We start from the raw sequence: 14,858 nt of genomic DNA on the forward strand, positions 1-14,858 counted from the left end.
GAACTGAAATCCAACAGCACCGTTGAAGAGGGTGCTCAAACAGGTACCAGGAGGACTCCAAATGGGAAGCTTTCGTGGACAAATCAGGAACTGTGAAACACTGAAACCAGAGACAGCGAACCACCAAGAACCAGGAACTGAGTGTGTTGCGTGTATACCAGAATCATCCAGTGAAATGATAATCACACACACTTTTTTGTAACAAAGTTGGGATCGTGGTGCAAAATATTCCACCTTCTGCTTCTCCCGTTTTTCTGTCAGAGACTGTACAGACCGCGATGGATGGAGAGCTGGGAGACACGTAAGGAACACTTTTTTTACACACTCGTCGGTGTGTGTTACATAAAACAAACAAACACAGTCAGTGAGCTGACGAAAAAAAAAAAGTGACATCACCGGTCCGTAAACCATTCTTTAAAGTTTAAAAAAAAAAAAACCAGCTAGCTAGTTAGCAACAGTTTTCACACAGAAAATTCGAGTAAAGCGCGAGATGAGCGCAATTATTCCCTAACCGAGCCCAACCGCTCACTGACTGAGTCAGACTCAGCCGCCCGGCGGCGACCGACACGACAGTCAGTGAGTGAGTCAGTGTCCCTTCGGCATCTCGCCCTCCCCAAACCGCAAGAAAACTGTCCGCTTGTAACATGGTGGTACGGTGCAGCATTTTCTACCCAAAATACATTAGACTAGTCTAGGCGACTGCTTCGTCAGAGCTCGTCGAGCGAGCCGGGTCGTGTCTTTACCACACGACGACACGTCCAACCCGTTTCCCTCAGCCTCATCCCCCTCGTCCTCCTTTTACCATTCAACTTCTTGTCAGGTTTTCCACCCATTATTTTCAACTTTTTTCTTATATTTAGCTCGTCGCTGAGGTGACGACCGCTCGCTTTTACCTCAGGAAAATGGCATTTAAATCCTTATCTAGGCTCATTTACGGAAAGTCAGCCTTACCTGACTGACAATTCTTTTCCGTCGCTCCCTCTTCGTACGGCTTTTCAAAACCCACTCACGAGGACAACGGCAGACGCTGCGTGCGCGCTCACAGACGTGTTGCCCGGCAAACAGGAAGGTCGGGGGGGGATTGCGTGCGCGCTCACTGCCAAAATCCAGAGCGGGCACGTCTGAGGGAAGACGTGGCCGCGCTTACAGCCGCGTGTTCGCGAGGCGGCGGACACACCTTTCTCCTTGAGCATCGCATTCACGGCTGGAGGAGTTTGTTTCACTCCATTTTTACAACATTTCAATGCCATTCTTTCCATTGCACTACTTAATTTACATTTATTTATCCGACGCTTTTCTCCAAAGCGACTCACAATGTTAATGGAACTGCGCTTATTTCATTTGCCTGTTTATACAGTTGAGCTGAGTAGTTTTTAGAGTAATTCAGAATAAGTACCTTGCTCATGAGTACTACACCTAGAGATGGGATTCGAACCTGCAGGCTTTGGCTCTATAGGCAGCTGCCCCCTTCATGTATTAGATCAGGTTTTATTATTGACTGTAGCAGAAAATGTCATATGTCTATATGTCATACAGTATGACTGTGGTGCAAGATGCAGCTCCAACAACATCATTAAGCTCACTGATGACACAACCATGGGTCTCACCAGTAACAATGATGAAACATCACCGGGAGAGGAGGAGAAACGCAAAAGATTGTCACCGAGTTCAGGAGAGCTCATACCCTTCATCCTCCGCCGACCATCGGTGGTTCGCCCATAGAGGGAGTCAGCGGCACCAGATTCCCGGGGGTGCACATCACCGATGACCTCTCCTGGACCACAACGCTGCATCACTGGCCAAGAAAGCCCAGCATCGCCTGTACTTCCTGCAGATGCTGAGGAGGGCGAGCGTGCCACCGCACATCATACACACCTTCTTCTACAGCGACACCACTGAGAGCACCCTGACCAGCTGTATCGCTGCATGGTTTGGGAGCTGCAACGTCCCCGACCACAAAACCATACAGTGCATAGTGACTACAGCTGGGAAGATCACTGGTACCCCACTCCCCTCCCTACAGGACATCCCCCATGCCCGCTGCACCATCCTCACACACTCTTCCCACAGCTTCTTCAGCCTCCTGCCATCTGAGAAGAGATACGGTAGCAAACTGTGCAACAGCTTTTCCCCCAAGCTGTCAGGATCCTGAACTCTCTACCACCTTCAACAAACCTGACTTTGAACTCTGACCCCCCCATCCACGGTGGCACCAGCCACTTTAATACGGATGGTACAGACTGTCTTATTTTATGCCGCTGACTGTTCTGCTGAAACCTTATTTAATACATTCTCTATATTCTAAAACAAACTTACTCTTTTGCACTACCTCCTTTTTATCTGTTTATTACATTTTATTAGGCTGAAAATATCACCGCAGTTGAAAATTTAATATATTTTCTTATGTTCACACTGTGGTGCGGGAGAAACGTTATTTCACCCCTGTGTATGTCCTACACATACAGTATTGTGGGAATGACAACAAAGTTGACTTTTTGAATTTGATATGCATTAAAACCTGTGTAACTTAAAACAAGGCATGTGTTTTTTTTTTTTTTGTATGAAGTAGTAGTGAAGTGAATTGAATTCCGTAGTGGACAGTAAATTGGATTGAACTAGTTTACTGTGTCTTCCGATAAAATACATAAGGAAATATTACGTTTGCATGTAGAATTATGGATCATTCTCCTCCTAGCCCCAAGGAGTCCTCATTCCATAATTCTGTATTATTGCAGTTTGCAATTATTATTCCCTATTTTCTCCTTTTATTCACAAATTATCAATACCACTGCGGGCTGCTTCACTGTAACATAACTAACTGCATATTCATTACAGATAAACTTAAAATCATTTTTCATACTTAATGTCTGCATACAGCACTCTACATGTAGTTTCCAGAAGTATTTAATTGTCTAAGGTTATATGAGGACATATGATGGATCTTTATTAATGTCACATGGTTATTCTTTATTTCCTATGGTTACTTGCTAGTATTGCAGCATTACTGGTTATTCTATAATAATCTGATTACAGTATTTTGTTAGTTGCCTTCATGTTGGTTTTATGAAGTTCTCTTTAACGACATCTGACGCCATCTGGTGTTCAAATTGAGCAATGACATGTTCATTTGTCAGAAGTTCATTAATTAATTAATTGATCTGCTGTCCATCATTAAAATAGTGCTGGAAAGTGGGAAAGAATTCAAAGAATTATTCTTTTAGCAACAAGCTGGAAGGCGTTACTACATAATGCTACAGCAAACTACTGCACAGAGAGCACAGGACAATTTCCGCTGGTCACTGTATTGGCTTCTTACACTTGGTGTTTCACTGTTTCAGTCCTGACTGTAGAGCAGAGTGCCACTGAAGATCTGCATGAACTTACCTTAAGGTTTTTTGTATAAAACAGATTATGTATCTTTATAGGTGACATCAGAATTTTTTTAGGGATTATTGTAGAATAGGGACTATCCAGGGGCAACTGGTAGTGTGGTGGTTAGAGCTACAGCCTTTGGACCCAAAAATCACAGCTATGAATCTCACCTCCAGTTGCAATACCCTTGGGCAAGATGCTTAGCCTGAATTGCTGCAAGTAAAATTACCCAGCTGTATAAATTCAAGTCAGCTAGATGTAAATCCACAGTGCCACTACTTCTTATAATATAAAGAAGAGTATTATTGACATCATAGTGCTCTTCAAGTCCGTCTGGGGGGTGATTTACAAAGCCACTTAAACTGAAAGACACAGACCACTGAACTCTTCAGGGTTTGGACACTGGGGAATATTAATAAATCCACTGTTTATCAATGATTTTTACCTATTGACAAATCAGATCTACATCGACGCAAATGTATGCGCTCTTTCGTTGTCCGAGGCACAGCTACACGCTGGAGACACTGCAGCTTCAAACATGAGGTTGGCAGCGTGTCATCGGCTACCCTACGCTAAGCAACTCACAATCTGCTCAGAACAGTCAGTCACATGAAAACATTTATTTCGCACGTCAAATTATGTTTACCACGTTTATGATCAGTCGGGCAACACTGCTCTGAATCACTCTTTTCACAAGGGGGTAGATCAGGACCCTCTTTGGAGCTTCTGTCTCTTGGTCCTCATGTTCCCCCCTCTTCCTCCTTCCCTGAGGTTCATTCCCTTCTTCCTCTTCCTCCTTCCCTGAGGAAATCTTCCTCCCTCCTCTTCATACTTTGGGTCGAAATCCTGGAGAGGGTCTTGGAGTGAAGTAAAAGCACGGGTCCTTCCCTGGTGTAGCCGAACCCAGCAGCTGCCATTCAGGCCTGCCCCGCCTGTCCGTCCTTCTTGCCGCCCAACTCCTTCAGTCCCTCCTGGATGTTTTCCACAGCCTCTCCGTCACCTGCCGCCTGGGCCATCGCCAACGCCTCCCGGTAGAGCCGCGCCGATTCCGTCAGCTGACCTAGACCAGGGGAACATTCCAGCGTTCGGCCACTGGCATCGAACGGCACGTCATCCTCCTGCGGCTCGGCCTGACGGTTAACCCTGCTCACCTGACAGCAGCTTCCAAGTCACTTTACAGCACGATGAGTCTTACCCTGGTGCAGCAGGATACCCGCCATGTTCCCCAGGAGCACGTGTTGTTCGGCGTAGCCCGTCTCCTTGCCCAGCGCCACTGCCCTCGAGATCTGGCGCAGCGCCTCCTCGTGGTGACCCTGCGCGTCCAGCACGGTGGCCAAGTCGTTCATCAGCACCAGGCTCTAAACGGAGAGCCACCCTCCGTGAGCAGCTCCTTGCTCTAATTATATGGCTAATTTTATCACATTCCATTTTGCCTGGCCCAGTTACCATTAGCGCTAGCGCAAACCGGCAGCCCCACCCCCGACGTTTCGATCCCCCCGTCACCCACCTGCGGATGCGCCTCCCCCTGCTCCTCCTGGCAGATCTGCAGGGCGCGCTGATAGTCGCTCCGTGCCTGTTCTAGGCGACGTGTGGCGGTCAGGTAACGGGCCCGCGAGTCCAGGCAGAGACCCAGCAACAGCCTGGTGTCCTTGCGCTCGTCATCTGCGGCCCGGCAGAGATGCAAACTCAGCCGCTGGGGCCCGAGCACGTTCCTCCACACGTACGTGGAAATCACCCTTCGCTACATTAATATAATCCCTTGGAGCGTGACCGCGTTTACCGCGCTTTACATGGGTCACGCCGCTCCGGAACGGATATCGACGAAACGAGAAGAGAATAATAACTGAGAAATAAACTAAACTGATAAATGGGGGTCACGCTAATCATCGCCTGGGGGTACCAGGCATCTGAGGGTCTGTCAGTGGTAAAATTCCACCCTGAAAGTTTCCGTGTTTCTATTTTTGCCGAAAAGGGGAAGGAAAGGCATCAATTTACAGACCAGATTGCTACCTGTAAGACCGTCACCAGAAAGGTCCTTCTGCTTCTCAATCTTGGCCTCTAGGGACTCCACACAGAAGCGGAACCCGTGTTCCGCCAGCTCATGTCTACAGGAGGAGACAAACACACAGCACTGATTTATTATGAGGAACAGTCACAACAGGCCACCGTGTGCTTTTTGGGAGCAGAACACTAAATGTGAGCAGCGTGCTCATTTCCCAGGATTCCTTTCAGCATTTGTAGGGCCTCCCTGAAACTCAGCATTATGAGGCGACAGGAGCCTGTGCAGGTACGGCTGGTTCCTCATAGCCGGTGGGCTGCGGGTTCAAACACGGGATTTTGGGGAGGCTCATTTCTTGCTACGAGCCATATGAGTGGGGGACACGTAAGTGCGTTCCTCCCCCAAATAAAATTCCCCGTTGCCTTTTTCGGGGAAAAGCTCTGGGAGTCACGGGGTCCCACCGAGGTGCGACGCGAAGCAAGGCGAACACTTGGACGGCTAAGGTAGGCGTGCGACAATCTGCCCGGAGCCGAAACGAGGAAACGAAGACGAGTCCCCTTTTTTCCCTACAATCCTGTCCCAATTCTCGGAAGCGGTCCGAAGACGGTCGAAGCTGCCGAGAGGATCATCGGCGCAGCCCTGCCTACCCTTCGGGTCCCGTACGAGCCCGGTATGAGGAAGCGGGCGAGCAAAATCGTCACCGATCCCACGCACCCCGGGCACGAACTCTTTACACGCCTCCCCTTGGCAGGCGTTACACAGCTCCGTCCACCAGAACGACCGGAAACGAGAACATTTTCCTTCAGACCATCACTCTCACGAACAGTAAACGCTCCCCCATAGGTCTCCTGTCAGTGCAACAATATCCAACCACTTTCTGCAATTTAATTCTTATTTACTTTTTTTTTTTTAGTGTTTCCGCTACTATTTATACTCTCGTGTTTGCATACTCCAAATACGTTATTTATTTATTTATTTATTCTGTAGTCCTGCGTCGGCTGTTTGCTTGCCTGTAAATACCGGAGGCACCTAGAACCTCGGCGAATTCCTTGTGCGCGAAAGCGCCGGCCAATAAAGCTCATTTCGATTCTGAAGGCGAAGGTAATTTACTGCCGATAATTACCGCCAAAATGGCAGAAACGTTTAGCTACCTACCGTACAGAGCGGATCGTTCCGGACTCGCAGCTATGTTACGTCAGCGGCCGACGCCGGAGCGTAGGCCCGAACTCCCGTTTTTCAGCAAGTTCTGCTTTTCCGCGTCACATTTACCTACCGGCTTTGCGCTCGGATCTTCGGGCAACACGACCGCGCCGGAGTTTCTACCTTCCGTCGAGAAACCCGGCCGAAGGAGCTCTAGGCCCCGAACGGAGGAGCTCGCCCGCGCCGTCTCGGGCGCGCAACGGGGCAGGACGTCTCGGCGGATTTGCGACGACGAGCGTTAGCGGGGATGTTGGCAGGAAAATATCACATAACGTCATTGTTGACTTTGGATCGGGGAAAAAGAGGGGGGCAGTAGAAATTCTGAAGCACATGCTGCACGTGCCGCTTAAACACACAACCGTTCATTCATTCAGCTGGCGATATATTTTGTACACTTTCAAAACAGAAATACTGCTACATTTATTCAAAATTCTCCAGTATTTTTGCTTTGTTTATTTTCTTTATTCCAAAGTTCAAAGGATTTTCATGACATTTATGTCACATTTATTCATTTAGCAGATGTTTTTCTCCAAAGCCCGGGGGGGGGCAGCTTGGCGGCATAGCAAGTAGCGCTGCTGTCTCACGGCACCTGGGTGGTGCGAGAGGACGTGGGTTCGATCCCCGCTCAGTCTGTGTGGAGTTTGCATGTTCTCCCCGTGTCTGTGCGGGTTTCCGCTGGGTGCTCTGGTTTCCTCCCACACTCCAAAGAGATGCTGTTCAGGTTCACCAAGTGTGTGTTCCACTGATGCGTGTAAGTAGTGTATCTAGCAGTGTAAGCCACCGTGGTGAATAAGGTGTGTGGCCTGATAACACTACATAGAGTTCATTGGAAGTTGCTTTGGACAAAAGTGTCTGCTAAATTTAAACTGATTTATTTAGCAGATGCTTTTCTCCATTCAAATAAATAAATGTAGATGTAAGCCACATACAGTGAACAAAGTACTGTGAACAATTCTGTTACCATTATTTATTCAGTAGTTATTCATTTATATTGTATTTATCTTGGTGTTTATTAAATAAAGATTTCAGTAGTAAAAATTCATGAAACGTACACATTCCTTGAAGTATGTAATGCACTCACTGTGTTTTTCTGTGACATGTATGTCGCTTTAGAGAAAAACCTCTGCTAAATGAGTATTCATTCCTTCAGGGAGCCAAGTGTTCAGAGAAGGACCTCCCATTTACATTTATTCACTTAGCAGACGCTTTTCTCCAAAGTGACTTACAGTGGATGCTATGTAGTGTTACCACCCCACATACCTTATTCACCGTGGTGAGTTACACTACATACAATGGGTCACTCATCCGTACATCAGTGGAACACACTCTCTCTGTATCACTCACACACTATGGAGGGAACCTGAACAGCATGTCTTTGGACTGTGGGAGGAAACCAGAGTAAACCCATGCAGAAAAAGGGAAAACATGCAAACTCCACACAGACTGAGCGGGGATCGAAGCCACATCCTCTCGCACCACCCAGGTGCCGTGAGACAGCATCCACTACTCGCTGTGCCACCGTCCCTCCCCTGTGGGTTTCCTCCAGGTGTTGAACTGCTATTAGATTGTGAAGGAGTGAGTGAATGGGTGAGTGTGTGAGTGATTGCCCCATGATGACTAGAGTCCCATCAAGGGTTTACCCCTACTCATGCCCCCTGCTTCCGGGACAGACTGTGGACCGCCACGACCATGAACCACACAAGAAGTTACTGATGATGCAAAGATGGAGGGATGAGTCCACGACACAGGTAACGGTTGGCAAAACGACTGACACCGATAACTATAAAGTCATGGAAAGTTCTCATTCTCTCATCATCACACATGTCTAAAACCGATTGTCCCAAGCAGGGTCACGGCAAACCGGAGCCTAACCCAGCAACACAGGACGCAAGGCCGGAGGGGGAGGGGACACACCCAGGATGGGACGCCAGTCCATCACAAGGCACCCCAAGCGGGACTCGAACCCCAGACCCACCGGAGAGCAGGACCCGGTCAAACCCGCTGTGCCACCTCACCCCCCTTGAACGTTTTCACGGAAGGTATAAAAAGGATCCGATTTTGCACCGAGAGTGAAAACCAAGACAAAATTCCTTACAAGCTGATAAGGAAGCAACTCACTGATCCTGAGAGCCGTAAATACTGGCCAGCTTCAGAGACATTTCGATCACGGCGTTGTCGTCCTGCCACACGGAGGGAGGGAAAGGGGCGGAAGTCAGAGGAATCCAGCAGCATGGAGAGGACTCCAGTCACCTTGCCGGTCTGCACCACTCACCTCAGGAGTGCCCCCAGACAGCATAAAGCTCATGGCTGCTTTGAACAGCTTCTCGGCCTGCAGGGCGTAAAGGTAAAGGAAGGTAAAGGTGTCAGGGAGAACCACGGCCCGCCAGGAGACCCACGAGGACAGGACAGTGACATCAGATCTCCGCAGGGGGGATACTTAACATACATTAGACAGCTGGCCTTGGATAAAAGCGAGGTTCGCCATCTGGGGGGCAGGAAAAAAAAAAAAAAAAAAATCACACACGTCGAAAACCAGGGGAGAGTCGGATTCCTACACAGTGTAGAAACACTGCTATCACACTACTTGTACCGTTGAAATCAAGTTCGTTTCCTCTGAAATCAATTATTTCAGTATTGCATGGATATAATACGAGGTGTTTACGGTACGTGGTAATTCTACAGCACTTCAGTGCCTTTAACTAGTATTAATATCGCCGACTGCCAAATGTCCTCGGTGTTCAATACAATCAGGGTTTTCTTTCGTGACACGAAACTGTAATTCTTATGCATCCGAGAGCTGAGCTGAATAGTCGGATTTATTACAGTTGTACAAGTGCCGAATTCACTCTCTGTACTTGCAAGACAGTGATTACCGATGATTTTGAGAGTGCTGTATCTAAGGATCACTTATTAGGTGTGCGAGAGACAAAAAGTGAAGGCAAGAATGTAGCTTTAATAACTCAGTCTGCCCCTGGATGCTTTCGTCAAAATGGCACGGGATTATGGGTAATCTCAGCCCGAGTCGTGCAGAAACCCGCGTCCGTACCAGGGTGTACGTGTAGATGATGGCTTGGGTGTTGTGGCTTTGGTGGGCAAGGCGGATCGCGTGGTGCAGGAAGCCGCTGGCAGCGTCCAGCTCCCCTCGCATGATGCTGAGCTGAAACACGCAGCGGGGAGATCAGCGTGGGCCTTCCCACAGTTACGCTGGGCATTACGCAGCTGTGGTAACGCACAATGTAAAATCCCAAAAAAAATACCATTATGATACGCTGTGGAAGCAGGCATTTATCAGGTCAGATGTTGAAAAGATGATTTCGCAAATGACGTGGTTTGGCTGCTCACCCTACAGATGCTGACACCCCTTTAAACCACAGGTACTGTGCTGCTAATTAAAGGGGTCCTGCTTCTTCACTGACATTTATTCATTTAGCCGATGCTTTTCTCCAAAGCAACTTGCAGTGTTAAAGTGCTTAAACTTATTTATCCCTTTATACAGCCGAGTAATTTTACTGGAGCAATTTAAGGTAAGTACCTTGCTCAGCGGTACTACAGCTGGAGATCGAACCTGCGACCTTTTTGGGTCTAAAGGAAGCAGCTCTAACCACTACGCTACCAGCTGTTGAGCTAACAATTTTCTCTAAAGTAAATTATAGTGTTAGGCCGCTCACAGTGATTTACCCATTTATACAGCTGGGTTGTTTTACTGGACCAATCTGCGGTACGTACCGCAGCAAGGGCAGCACCAGGGTACAACAGACGGAGGTCAGATTTGAACCCGGGTTCTTCAAACTCAAAGGGCGTCTCTGTCGAGTGAATAATAACCACCGTGTATAAGAATGCTGGTAGCGCAGCGGTTAGAGCCGCTTTCCTTGGACCTAAAGGTCGCAGGTTCGAGTCTCACCTCCAGCTATAGTACTCTTGAGCAAGGTACTTACTCTAAATGGCTCTAGTAAAATTACCCAGCTGTGTAAATGGGTAAATAATTGTTGTAGGTCGCTTAACATTATTAGTGATTTTGGAGAAAAGCGTCAGCTAAAAGAGTAAATGTAAATCGGACTGTGACCGAACATCCAAAGTGTCACTGGGACCTGAAAGGACTCTTATACCTTTGCTCTTTTGAGAAGCATAATGATCTCATCCTCCTTCTTCTTAGCTTCATCCTCCTCCTCCTCCTCATCGCCGGTCTTACTGAAGAGAGAGAACGCTGAGATCGGGTGGAGAGGAAGCCAGAATCGTTAAGAGAAACCGAGAAAGTCGCAAATGCAGCAGATAAAGTAGGAAGTCTAACTGTGTGTTTGTTTGTTTGTTTGTTTACTCTCACACGTGTTACATAATTATTCTGACATCACTGTCACTTGTATTGAGCGTGATGTGGAAATGAATGACACGTTACATATTTCATGAGACCGCGCGCGCGCGCACACACACACCTTTTTAATGAGAAACTGCGTGACTGTATATACCCTCGAGTGGGGCCTCCTTACCCACGGCCGCGCACAGCAGGGGGCCGCGCGCGCTCTCACCCCTGCTGCCGTTTCTGGACCGACCGCCAGGGGGAGCCGCCCAGCTGTCTGCGCATGACCTCCCGCGTCCGCCGCGTCCGCCGCACCACGCCGCCTCTGGCTCCAGGCGCACAAGGGCGTCGCTAGCCGGCATCCTGCGGAAAAGCTGCCCGCCGACGAGTACACGGAGGCCCTGCCCCCGGAGCCGGTCGGACCGCAGCGACCGAAACAGAGGCGCGCACGTCGGAAGACGACGGAACAAACGGCGTGCCGCCATACCGCACGGCGAACGCGGAGCGTGGGTCACGTGACGCGCGCAGCTCACATGACGCAGCGAGGCCCAATCAGAGCGCCCTCTGGGCTTAAAGGGGAAACCGTAGTAACGTGGGATGCTGGACGTTGCGTGACGGTACAGCGGTGTCCGCTGAACGGCGCTGTTGCTCGTCAAAAAGTGCGCCTTATTACGAAACAATGTATGTATAATAGCGGAGATATTTTCCCCGTAAAAATAAGAGAAAATGTGTACTGCAATAAGGAAATTGGTGAATTATTGAATGTCATGTTTAGCCATTCCGCTTTCCATCTGAAGCAAGATGGAAAGGCCAATGAATATAGATTCTGGGACCGAATTTTGATTTTACACTTACCGATAGCTAAGCCTAAGGGCTGCCTGATCTGAAGAGACTTTTTACATTTATTAATTTAACAGAGTCTTTTCTCCAAAAACACTTATAATGATAAGCTACTTAGAGGTATTTATCCTTTCATACAGCTGGGTAATTTTTACTGAAACTATTTTTTTCCTCACGGGTACTACAGCTGCTAGGATTCGAACCTGCCACATTTGGGTCTGAAGAAGAAAGCAGTTCCTACTCGTACACTACCTGCTATCCTGAAAACCCTTTTGCAATTGCAACTGCAAGAAGCCCTAGATACACCACCCTTGTGATGAATGGCTTCCAAATGGATTTGCAGGCTGTGCTTCCTCCTCCTAGGTGGTGTGGTGACAAGGTGGCATGGCAGGGTTGGTTAAGTCCTGCACTTTGGTGGGTCTGGGGTTCGAGTCCTGCTTGGGGTGCCTTGTAATGGACCAGTGTTCCGTCCTTGGGGGTGTCCCCTCCCCCTCTGGCCTTATGCCATGTGTTGCCAGGTTAGGCTCCAGCTTACTGTGACCCAACTCGGGACAAGCAGTTCCAGACTGTGTGTTGACAGTATGAGTTGTATGCTCACAAAAGAAAAGTTAGTAATTGTACCAAGGCTCTACTAAACCACAGAGTTACTAAAACTAGGAGGCCAGCTGCCTTGACATTGAGACATAACAGAAACATACAGCCACCAAGTACTTAAAAGAAGCAATTATAATAATGAGATTTTACATCTGACTATTGATCCAGCATAAATGCAGACTACCTTAACCTGCTGCAACCTGAATAATATGTGCATTAATTGTGAAATATCAGTTTGCATATAGCCAGAAAACATCAGGATTAAATTCAATCAACTCATTTGAGGTCCTTGAAGAGCCTTGAAACTTAGTCATGTTCTTATAGTTATGATGCAAATAATAATTAGTGTTTCATAATACCATTTCTAAAATTAGCCTTCTAATATCATACCCATTTTGAAAATCTTGAAAAGGAAAATTAGATCAAATAATAACACACGATACCTCAAAGTGTTATTCCTTATCCAACAGCATTTTATTTTATTAACAGATGAGAATACAAAATATAAAGTTATAACAATATCAACAGTAATACTATCAGTGGCAGCCATGATTGTTGTGGTAAGAAGTACAAAGTCAAGGGGGGGACACTTCACTGCCAATAATCACTGATAGAACACAGGTTCACACAGCACACGGGATGGGCTGAGGGAGGGGGGGAGGGCTGCCACTGTGAGTCATGCACTGGAAACCAGTACTGCACACGGCCAGCCAATCACAGGGTCATGGCGGCACTGGGAGGCCTGGGTATGGAAAGTCTGTCATGTGAACCACACAGACGAAGAGTGTGGACACGGTCACTGGAGACTTGCACTGCAACAATATAACACACTCCTTAGATAGACAGGAATCAAAGAACTGGAAAAATCACAGCAATAAGAGGGAGATGCACAGAGGAGAGATGCATCGGTCGTTGGAAAAATTTAACAAAGGCCGAAAGAGCCAAGAGGATTCCCTTGTTTCTAATTTCTCGTGTCAAGATTTGTTCAGATTATGCTTGAATGCATCAGCCCCATGTGAATCCATCCTCCTGTCTCATATTTCCAAATCCTCTGTCAATCTGAGTGCTTAACTAAATTAACGTAAAACACAAACCCCAGTGGGATATCTCCTTAATGTTCATTTTCTTTGCAACTCAGAAATGTCCAAATGATGAACACCGCAAACAGCCACATTAAAACTAGTCTTTCATGCATCGGACAGATTAAATATTTAATTAGAAAAATAATAAATAGTCAAAAATACAGCAAACTCTCCTCACTTTCAAATATGGTCCCATTATTGAAACTACAAAGAGATCCATGGAATAAATACTATTTACCAAATGAACAAAATTAGCATTTTAACTAACTATTAATACGCAAAAACACTGGTAAGGGGTATAGTTAAACGTATACATTAATGTTATAATAATACTTAAGATTTATTTAATGCACTACAGAAAGGAATGTTAAAATTCAGGGCTGATATATCAGGAAGTGAACACTTTCAACTGGTTAAGACTTTTAAGAAACAGTAGAAATAACCTTGCAAAGAAATGGTGTGTACTTATACAGCAATAACACTGTTGCTGCTGACAGCGTGCCAGGAATTTAATAAAATTTATTCTTCTACTGGCTGCTGAACACGCACTCTATAATTTTTCAAATTTTTGCATTAAAGCAGGTGTTCTTAACACGGGCTCCATGCCCCCCTTGGGAATTCGTGCATGGGCTTTTGGGGGGGATCTGTCAAGCTAAGCCCCACATTGAAAATACGTAACACTGTACAGCTAAATAAAAGTCTGACATAATTTTGTGAGCGTAATCAACTTTCAGTGCAATACACTGAGTGCAATACTTTTCTCAAGTTATTTATGGACGATTCTAAAGGAGGGGTCCTTGGCTTTCATCAGATCTTTAAAGCAGTCCAGAGCCACTGGCATAAACAGCAGCAACTCTACAAGAATCCACCGTTTACAGCAGATAGCTAAAAGTTTCTGCCATTTTGGTGACAATTAATGGCCCCGTGTGATCCACCAAGCCCAAAGATCCTCTATGTTGGTGCTCACCATTCACGACCTGGCACTGCTGTCATGCTTTGAGAAGGAGACATAACATAACAGTCTCTTAAGAAAAAAAGAGGACTAAAAATGCAAAGAACTTAACCCACATCAACAGTAAGACACTTGTAGCTTACAGTGTTAGTAATACAAACTCATCTTAAATAAATGTCACACGTCCTTCTCTCATGTACAACAAAAACCATCCCGAAATAGTCTCCTTTGTTGTCACAATACCATCGTATATACACAAGAGATTTAGAATGGAAACCTGTGGGGTAAAGTGATCATCTCCACTCACTCGGCTCTAGATGGCTGCAAGCATGCTGCAGATCTGTGAACGTCACCGACAATCGTCATCTCGGGAAACAAGTGTCGTGTCAAAACTATTCATGTTCAGTTCTAATAATCCACATTCTGTCTATTCACCATGACATACATATACAAAGCTCACATTTTGAAAAGGTAAAATAACCAGCAATATAGAAAGAAGTCACACAATCTAGAGTGGTGAGAGGT

At 46.7% G+C, this 14,858-nt stretch overlaps 2 protein-coding genes across 8 annotated transcripts in view; both read right to left on the reverse strand.

Annotated features, from left to right (window-relative positions):
• The window catches only part of slc4a2a (solute carrier family 4 member 2a), a 64,029-nt gene extending 62,985 nt beyond the window's left edge, over positions 1-1,044 (reverse strand). For 3 of the 4 annotated variants that reach the window (XM_029253829.1, XM_018757752.2, XM_018757750.2), the window contains exon 1: positions 952-1,044. The gene's annotated coding sequence lies outside the window, so the exon portion shown is untranslated. Of the gene's footprint in view, positions 1-802; positions 860-951 lie in introns of those variants that run through there. The other variant, XM_029253830.1, reaches the window with a different exon arrangement.
• A 2,539-nt stretch (positions 1,045-3,583) lies between these two features.
• Positions 3,584-11,375, reverse strand: ttc19 (tetratricopeptide repeat domain 19). Of its 4 annotated transcripts, none has more exons than XM_029253831.1 (10): positions 11,056-11,375; positions 10,678-10,775; positions 9,618-9,728; positions 9,018-9,056; positions 8,844-8,900; positions 8,690-8,751; positions 5,383-5,477; positions 4,880-5,034; positions 4,568-4,685; positions 3,584-4,432 (listed from the first exon to the last, which is right to left on the reverse strand). In XM_029253831.1, exons 1-10 carry the CDS (start codon positions 11,348-11,350, stop codon positions 4,290-4,292), a joined length of 1,173 nt encoding a protein of 390 aa, XP_029109664.1. In that variant the 5' UTR covers positions 11,351-11,375; the 3' UTR covers positions 3,584-4,289. The 4 variants fall into 4 exon arrangements, with proteins under 4 accessions (XP_029109664.1, XP_018613271.2, XP_018613269.1 ...); XM_018757755.2 differs by having other exon boundaries at positions 4,568-4,730; XM_018757753.2 differs by having other exon boundaries at positions 4,568-4,730; positions 10,678-10,759; positions 11,056-11,135.
• Between the last annotated feature and the right edge of the window lie 3,483 nt (positions 11,376-14,858).

Source organism: Scleropages formosus, chromosome 7 (assembly GCF_900964775.1).
Source record: "Scleropages formosus chromosome 7, fSclFor1.1, whole genome shotgun sequence".
NCBI lineage: Eukaryota > Metazoa > Chordata > Actinopteri > Osteoglossiformes > Osteoglossidae > Scleropages > Scleropages formosus.